Source organism: Alosa pseudoharengus, unplaced genomic scaffold (assembly GCF_046254945.1).
Source record: "Alosa pseudoharengus isolate Yale_2024_CS ecotype anadromous, Long Island Sound unplaced genomic scaffold, YU_APseudo_1.1 YU_APseudo_1.1_scf_14, whole genome shotgun sequence".
NCBI classification, from domain to species: domain Eukaryota; kingdom Metazoa; phylum Chordata; class Actinopteri; order Clupeiformes; family Clupeidae; genus Alosa; species Alosa pseudoharengus.
Genome location: NW_027468609.1, coordinates 16,317,817 through 16,327,816, shown reverse-complemented (window position 1 = coordinate 16,327,816; position 10,000 = coordinate 16,317,817). Strand labels below are relative to the sequence as shown.

The 10,000-nt window shown below is 45.1% G+C and overlaps 1 protein-coding gene across 3 annotated transcripts in view; it reads left to right on the top strand.

Annotated features, from left to right (window-relative positions):
• fibcd1b (fibrinogen C domain containing 1b) overlaps positions 1 to 10,000 on the top strand; it is a 113,513-nt gene that overhangs the window by 29,219 nt on the left and 74,294 nt on the right. For all 3 annotated transcript variants that reach the window (XM_076283981.1, XM_076283980.1, XM_076283979.1), the window contains one exon: positions 6,429 to 6,908. In XM_076283981.1, the coding sequence (XP_076140096.1) occupies positions 6,429 to 6,908 (480 nt within the window). The remainder of the gene's footprint in view (positions 1 to 6,428; positions 6,909 to 10,000) is intronic.

Here is a 10,000-nt window from a genome sequence, read left to right as displayed (position 1 = left end):
ATCCAGTTTTGAATCCTTATCCAACCAGGGTTTACATTAGCATTGAGGGGACAGCATTTCCCCATTGTTGCTTTAACGCTTTGTTGCTGTCCATTCACTTCACACTAGTAGCAGCTGCAGCTTTCACCCCTACAGTATATTCTCAAAAACATCAGGAAAAATGTGCTGCTTGAATGGTCTTTTTTATGAGGAATTATTAAAAGAAAAACAGGAAAGTAGTCTTTAAGGTTTTTTTAATTTTAATAATTTCCATTTGAAATTCCATTTCAGTACTAAAAAGGAATACTGGAATCCTGGAAAATTATACCAGGCAGGTTTAACAAACAAGTTACATGAATAGTAAAACCCTCAAGAACATTTTACTAACACAAACTGAGGGACCAGGCTGAGGTAGGAATTTAAGGTTGAACTTGAAAGTGCAATATTCAAAGTGCAAAACATTTAAACATTATCAAGTCACTTTTCAATTTTTTGGCCATTGAATAAGTAAAAAAAAAAAAACCAATAACTTAAAAGACTCAGAGTCTGGTTCCAAGGCCATGGACAGTGCTTCTACTTTCTGTCCAGTGAGTGAAAATACCTTAACTGAATGAATATCTGTCACTGGTTACAGTCCACATAAATAACTAAAATAATACTAATTAATGAAAAGTATGCAGGGCCAAGGACAGTGTTATTTTCTGTCCAGCCCAAAAATCCCTTATCTGAATGAAGATCCTCGGTCACAGTGGTCTCTCCCTGGTGGATCTGCTGTTTTTTGCTTCCTGTAAAAACAAGATATGCCCTGTTATTTTCATGCAGTTCACCTCTGCACATCAATATAGTCATCTCCATTGGCAATACATTGTACTTCTACAGCCCAATAAACAGATCACAACAATATTTAATATACCTTCAAATCTTTTTGTTGGCATTCAAGATCAGCTGCTTCTCAAAGTTGGCATCTCCCAGCCGGAATAATAATTATGTAATATAATCACACTTTATTCTTACCTGAATATTAGACCACCGATGCTAAAGAGCCTCTCTACTGGAGCGCTTGAGGGCAGGGCAGTGTTGTGTTTTATGAACAGCCTTCTGAGCTTTGGAAACTGCATGAATTCATCAAACCCATCTGTGGTTGGGGCATCCAAATAGGTGTCCACTTCAGATTTTTGAAAAACCTGAGGATTTTTGTTAAATCTGAAGAATGATGCTGCAGGATCTTTCTTGTCACTTTTACCACTGGACTGGGCTTGACCTGAGTCTCTTGCAGCTGAGTCATCAGAGTTGAGGGTTTGAAATTCTCTTTTCAGCATCAATCTGTACTGCATACGTTTCTCCTCATCCTGGACCCAGTCTAGCTTGAATCTTGGCACCAGAATAGCGGAGAGTATGTGGTCCCTCTTCTCCAGAAGACCTGCCAGCCTTGTGCTCAGTGACTCCAAGATACTCTTTATGAGGGGTCGGCATGTAATGAGACCATCTGCTGCAGTGGGCTTTATGCTCTCAACCAACAGGTCATTCATATCACATTGCAGCTGCACAATGGTTGGAGCCAGGTAGCCAAGAAAGATGTTCTTCTCTGCTTGGAGGATGTTTAGTGCAATTGCTAATGGCCTCATCACATCCACGAACTTGTGTATGAAGTTGACTTCCTGTGGAGAGAATCGGCGAAAGCCAAACTCATCACTCACAGTGTGCAAAATTAGCTCGTCATGTAGGGGAGTGGCATCATTTTCAGGGGTTACCTCAGCCACGTTCATTTCTACCTTGGTAGTTAGTGTTGCTATGCGAGATAGTCGCTCCATGGCAAGAAATACTGAATTCCATCTTGTGTCATTTGGCACAACAAAGCCAATCCCAAGCTTTTCCTCCACAACATCAGAAGCCTTCGTACTTCGCTTAACCAGGTTCCACAGAGCAGATGCTTTTGCAAAAACAGCCCTCGACATTGTTTTGTAGCGTTTTTCAGTTACTTTTTCCGAATCTTTGGCCACTAGATTCAAGGTGTGGGCCATGCACCTTCTGTGTGGGGGGAGAGAGGGATGATGCAGATCTGAGAGAGGCTCAGGCTCCATCTGATCATCCTCATCTGAGCTCTCATTGGCAGCAGAAAAGGCTGATACTGGTTCACTGTCATCTTCACTTTCAGTTTCAACTGTCTCTGGCACTTCAGTATCAATAACAACATCCATCCCAAAACAGTTGAACGCTTTGACAAAATTTGCAGCATTGTCTGTTACTGTACACACAACCTTGTTGTGGATTTTGAATTCTTTATTAACATCTGACAATAATCTTGCCAACTCATCATGTGTATGTGCTCCTTTAATCCGACGACATGCCAGTGCTGCAGAGTGTCTCTTAGACACGTCAGTTTTGTTTAGCCAGTGGATAGTGATTCCCATAAATGCCTTGTTCACAGCTGACCAGCAATCTGCTGTTGTGCACAGACAGTTCACTTTTAAGTTCAGATATGTTTTCTTTAAATTTTTTATTTAACAGTGTTTGTACTTGTTTTCTTGATGGCACCTGTCTGGATGGCTGCAACCCCTTAACTAAGTTTATGAACGCTGGGCTTTCCACCTTGCTCAAAGGCTGCAGGTCTCCAACAATAAACTGCACCACCAGGTTGTTCACCTGTGGCTGGGAGATGACAACGGAGCCGCTACTGTACGCAGTTATTGGAATTTGGCTCGAGGATCTGTCCTGACTGTCTTTTGTTTTTTTAGTTGCTTGCACATACCTTGAGAGGCTAGCCGGGTGCTTTAGTTCTATATGCCGTTTCAGATTTGCTTTGGATGTTACTGAAGTGCGGATTTTTTTACTGAAAGCCGGCGGGCAAAGTTTGCAGAGAAATGTAAGATTGTTGCCATCATCCTCACCGACCACCTGGTCATAAAACTGTTTTAAGTTATCATACTGCTGCTTTGTCGCCTCCACGGTCGCCTCCATGCTGCTGTGGCTTCCACGCTGCATTTTGTTTTGATGACGCACGCGGCTGTAGGCTACGACACTGGTAGCTGGTGTTGCCAGATTGGGTGTTTTTCCCGCTACATATTAAGGCCTGTTTACGGTGTGATTTAGCCGGGGTTTCGCCTGGAGGGCTCTATAGAAATTTGGTACCCTATTGAACGAAGTTGAACTGAGAGAGCGTGCCGTTCACAGATACCAGAATGAACGAGTTCACAATAACGTTCATCAGGCAGTAATACAGTACGTTCAGTTCACGTTCGCCCAAAATATGAACGAGTTCATGAACTTTCGTTCAATGAACGCGTTCAGGCACAACACTGTATATATATATATATACTGTATATATGTGTGTGTGTGTGTGTGTGTGTGTGTGTGTGTGTGTGTGTGTGTTTGTTGTCCACATAGTTGTGTATGTCCATTGTTTTGAAGAGTCAGAGGATGAGAAATGAGAAAAAGTCGACTGTTGGCAGTATGACAGCACCTATCCACTGGCAGAATAGACAGGTTGTGTGTGTGTGTGTGTGTGTGTGTATTTGTGTTTCTGTGTGTGTGTGTGTGTGTGTGTGTGTGTGTGAGTGCACTTCTCCCACTCACTTGCTCACACCCACACACTTGTGTACAATATTTAATCTCTATGGTGTTAAGTGCTTCCAGGAAACACCTTGCCAATCCTTTATGTTCAAGTAGAAAAGGATCCTCATAGGACAGGTGACAGAAGGCTGTTGTATGGGAGATGAGTACACACACACACACACTCACACACACACTTGTTCACAAAACCTGTAGTGTTAAGTGCTTCTGTGAAACAATGCTTTTCCCCAGGCTTAGATTGACAACACCAGCCACACAGGGCCTTGATTGGTCATTTGTATAGACCAATGTCCTGCAGAACCTATTTCAATTCTAATTTGCATATCATATTCATTGACTACTGGTTCCATATTAATTGACTTGTTGATAAGTGAATGGAGCACACACTCACACACACACACACACACACACACACACACACACACACACACACACACACACACACACACACACACACACACAGTCATACTCATACATGCAACCATTGGTATGACTCAACAGCAACACTTGTACAATTACTTGTCTCAATAACCGTACAATAATTAGCAGCTATAAAAATTTTGGATTGTGTTTTTTTTTATTGTTATTATAAGTTGCCCACTGTGTCTCTCTTTCATTCTATCTCTTTCTTTCTCTCACACACATATACACTCACCAGCACACACACACACACACACACACACACACACACACACACACACACACACACACACACACACACACAGAGAGAAAGAGAGAGAGAGAGAGAGAGAGAGAGAGAGAGAGAGAGAGAGAGAGAGACGCGCACACACCACACACACACACACACACTGATAAATGATTGTAAAGTGAAGCGCTGTGGTGTTGGGTCCATTAACTGAAATAGCTGGTATAAAGTTTGGTTTAGATTAATTGTGTATAACGTGTAATGGAGCGAGACACCGAGGCACCTTTGGCTGTTATTCTCACACTAATGCAGTAATGGAGTTTCAACACACACACACACACACACACACACACACACACACACACACACACACACAGAGAGAAAGAGAGAGAGATAGAGAGAGAGAGAGAGAGAGAGAGAGAGAGAGAGAGAGAGAGAGAGAGAGAGAGAGAGAGAGAGAGAGAGAACAAGAGAGCATCCACATGTGTTCTTCTTTATATGAATGAGTGAAACCTTTTTTGCCCCGAAGGGGATTTGTCTTGCGCTGAAAAGAGCCACATTGAGCATTAAACACAGACAACAATAATGAGAAAACAACACTAAAGATCCAATAACATTAAGGTATCGATGACAAAGAGGCAGACAAATGAACATGAAGTCCCTCAACATTTTTCATAATTTTTTTTAGCACACTCGCTCCAGCCTCCACTCACATTACAAGCATCGGATAACCTTTAGGGAAGTAGAAAAACTCTTTATCTTTAGAGATGGGAAAAAATCAGTTATCTCTGGAAAAAAAAGAAAGGAAAAAAACCCTCCCCAATCACTTCTCCAGACGTCCGGCCCCTGCTCACAGCAAGGTTACCCGTCTTCTGATTTCACTTTCTATAATTCTGCTTCAAATATCAAACCCTCCCGTGGTCACAGCAGTTAACCCCCATGAGAGAGGTGCTTCCAGTCAGGGGAGATTATCTGATGCTGGGAATAAGACTCTGGTTTGATGCTGTATGGCTGTTTGATGTCGCTGTCCAGGGTCCTGACTCAGTTGTGACTCTCATTCTCTCTCCGTTGTTGCTGTCCATGGTGCTGAATTGTATTGTGTTGTCCATGTCAAATTGAGCTGCAGTACGTTGCAGTAGCTCTGCGTATGTGTGTGTGTGGGGGGGTGGGGGTGTTGGAGGTCGTTAGATCTGTGTATTTGTGGCTGTATGTGGTTGAGTGGGGGGAGGGTGTTGGGGGGGGGGGTTGTTAACTCTGTGTATGTGTGGGTGTGGGTTTTTAGGGTGGATGGGGGTGGGGGGTTGTTGGAGGGGGGGGGCGTTTGCTGTGTGTATGTGTAGCTGTGTGTAGATGGGAGAGGGGGACTCATTAGGAGTAAGTGATGTGGTGGAGACGCTGTTGTGGGCTCATAGATCAGGTGTTTGGGCAGGAGGCTCGTCCCCCTCGCGGATAAATCACAGAATAAACGGCGTCAGCAGCAGTCAGGGAGTCCATCCAGGAGACCAGGGGGATTGGAACCTGATGGGCCAGTCAATAACGAGATAAAGATGACCGTCATACTCACTTCCTCTTCCCCCATACCTCTCATCTACTGTCTTCTCCTCTCCTCTCATCTTCTCCCCACCTCTCCCCCTCTCTCCTCTCCCCCTCTCTTCTCCCCCTCCTCTCCTCTCCTCTCCTCTCTTCTCCCCCTCTCTCCTCTCATCTTTTCCCCTCCTCTCTCCTCTCCTCTCCCCCTCTCTTCTCTCCTCTCCCCCTCTCTTCTCATCTCTCCTCTCCTCCCCCCCTCTCTCCTCTCTACTTCTCTCCTCTCCCTCTCTTTCCTCTCTTCCTCTCCCCCTCACTCCATGTTGTCTCTTTACTCATGCCTCTCACACCTCCTCCCCTGTTCTCTTTCTATCCCTTTCTCTTTCTCTCTTTCCCTCTCCCTCTTCATCTCTCTCCTCTCGCTCTCCCTTTGCCTCTGTTCTGTATCTTGGTATCATGGTGTAAAGACACTCTGCTAATGTGTATTCTCTCTTTAGTGTCAGATACTGTAGCATTTGATGTTAGGTTGTGACCTGGTTTTTATTTTCACAATGTTACAAACATGTTTTCCTTACCTTGTTTACCTTGTTTACTTCCTCTATATCTCTCTTTCTCTCTCCACCTATTTCCCTATCCCTCTCTCTCTTTTCCTCTCTCTCCCTCTCTTTTTCCCTCTCTCTTTCTCTCTCTCTCTTTCTCTCTGTAGAGGATGAGCTGCAGCTACCTCCTCTGCACCATCCTCCTCTTCGTCGCCGTGCTGCTCGCTGTCACGGTAACGGGCACCATCCTCTTCATGAACCACTACCAGGCCCCGCCTCTCTCCGACGGCCCGCCCCACATCAGCACCAATCAGGACGAGTCCAACGCCCTGGTGACGGTCGAGCGTGGCGACGGCTCGCGCATCAACATCTTCATCGACCCCAACTGCCCCGACTACAACTCCAACTTCATGCGGCTGGAGGGTGTGCAGACGTCACTGCTGCACTCGCTGACGGACCACGACTCCGACCTGAAGTCGGTCAAGGGCCAGGATCGCGCGCTGCTGGTCAACCTGGCGGAGGAGGTGGCCAAGTTGTCGGCGCACGCCGGGCAGCTGAAGATGGACTACGAGGCCCTGAGGAGAGGACAGGGCAGTCTGGGGCAGGAGCTGAGCACGCTACAGAGCGAACAGGGCAGACTCATACAGGTACACGCACGCACACACACGCGCGCGCACGCGCACACACACACACACACACACACACACACACACACACACACACACACACAAACCACGCTACAGAGCGAACATGGCAGACTCATACAGGTACACACGCACACACACACACGCACACACACAAACACACACACATACAGTACACACACACACACCACGCTACAGAGCGAACAGGGCAGACTCATACAGGTACATGCACACACACACATGCACACACACACACACACACACACACACACACACCACGTTACAGAGTGAACAGGACAGACTCATACAGGTACACATACACACACACACACACACACACACACACACACACACACACACACACACACACACACACACACACACACACACACACCATGCTACAGAGCGAACAGTGCAGACTCATACAGGTACACACACACACACACACACAAAGGCACACACACACACACACACACACACACACACACACACACACACCACGTTACAGAGTGAACAGGACAGACTCATACAGGTACACATACACATACACACACACACACACACACACACACACACACACACACACAAACACACACACACACACACCATGCTACAGAGCGAACAGTGCAGACTCATACAGGTACACACACACACACAAAGGCACACACACACACACACACACACACGTTTCCATCATAACTGTATATCCATCATAGCCTAACCGTTAAGAGATATAAACAGTTTATATTAATACACCTTAAGACATGTTAAGTAGACGTTTAATGTAGCCTAACATTATTTACTTGTTCTTAATGCAATGCCAAGCCCAGATGTCAGAAAGCAGAGCTTCTGTTTACAGCACATTAGCTAGCCAGCTAGCAATGTGCTCCAACACATGCCTGTGACCTATTCGCCAACAATCACTGTGTTTTGATAGAGTTTTCCTAATGTTAATTTAGGTTCATTTGCATCTATATGTTCATTTGCGTCTGCATTTTCAAGTATTGAATGAAACCCTGTCGTTCCATGTTGTTTTGATCACAGTCAACAAAAGAGCTTGTGACATATCACATGTAATTTTGAAATGAATATTTAACCCATTTAGTAAAACAAAAATACTGGTATATATCGTATATATTGCCATTAATTAAAAAAATATCAGGACTGAATGTTGGTCCATATGGCCCATCCCTACTAAAGGACATTTCTAATCAGAATGCACTGATGATCTAGTGGCGCATTTCACCATTACCTTTGGCAGCAGAGGTGAAATGAAGCATCAGTCCCCACTCTCACAGCTGATGAGCATGCATATGCACTCACTCAAGGGGAACTGAATTGATTGCTTCTTGATTTCTCATGCCCTCTGCTCAGTGTACGCACACACACACACACACACACATACACACACACACACACACACACTCACACACATGCACACACAACCTGTCTACACACACACACACACACACACACACACACACACACACACACACACACAACCTGTCTACACACACACACACACACACACACACACACACACACACACACACACACACAACCTGTCTACACACTCACACACACACACACACACACACGCGCGCACACGCACACATACACACTACACACACACACACACACACACACACACACACACACACACACACACACACACACACACACACACACACACACATAAGACACACATACATACACACACAATCAAGCTTCAGAGAGGAAATAGGAGGAGCTTTGGCAGTTCATAACTGGCTCTGGAATGCCAGTAGTGTGTGGAGAATGTTCCAGAATCAGGAGCCAAACCAGTAGCTTATTGCAGTTTACAGCCAGTATATAAGCACACCATCATAGCAATTGTAGTTGGTGCCATGTTCCTTCTACTCTGTTGAGGTACCAAAAAACACCTCTGGCTACCTCTACCATCTAGCGGCATAAACACTATCTCCATGTACAGCAGTTTCAGTAATAAACTCCACCACAACTAGCTGGTAACATATCACTGCACTCCAGTCAAGAAGTTCCGAATGTTGTCCTGCTTGCATCTACACGGGTACCAGAAAACACCTCTGGCTACCTCTACCATCTAGCAGCATAATCACTATCTCCGTTCACAGCAGTTTCAGCAGTTTACCGCAACTATCTGATAACATATCACTGTTTGACTGCTCTCCAGTCCAGAAGTTCTGAATATTGCCCTGCTTGCATCTACACGGGACATTTTTGTTCTCCTTACCCTATTGTCTAGACTGCAATTAGTCTGATTAGCGGATCTGGATGTGGAGTCTGACTAAGTGAATTAAAGCCAGATTAAGTGTTGATTAAGTCTCAAGTAAAGCTGAATTAAACTCAGCGGCTTTGTGGCTCATCCCGACTTCTGCTCAAAGAGCCTGACTGACACGCCAAGGTGCATCAAATTTGTCAACCGGAGACACACACACACACACACACACACACACACACATACACACACACAAAAACAGACAGGAATGTGGAATATTTATCATCAGGAAACACCTGTGATGTTGAAATGAAAGAGAAATCCGCCAAACTGAAAGTAATCCCAGAGTTTTCATCTTCCTTATGACACTTTGACAGGTCTCAGTGGTGTGTGTGTGTGTGTGTGTGTGTGTGTGTGTGTGTGTGTGTGTGTGTGTGTTTATGTGTGTGTGTGTGTGCGTGCGCACACCTTGGTGTCTGATCATCATTCAATGCATATTGCTTTTAGTGTGTTGGTTTTTGTGATATCATGTTTGTGTGTGTGTGTGTGTGTGTGTGTGTGTGTGTGTGTGTGTGTGTGTGTGTGTGTGTGTGTGTGTGTGTGTGTGTGGGTGCATGTGTGCATCTGTAGCCTACTTCTGTTTGTGTGTGTGTGTGTGTGTGTGTGTGTGTGTGTGTGTGTGTGTGTGTGTGTGTGGCAAATCTGGTTTCAGATTTTCTTTTCAGAGAGCAGCTCAGTTGGCTCCATCCCTGCCAGAGGCATCTTGTACTGTTCCAGCCCAGGAACACACACACACACTAACACACACTAGCACACACACACACACACTAACACACACTAGCACACACACACACACACA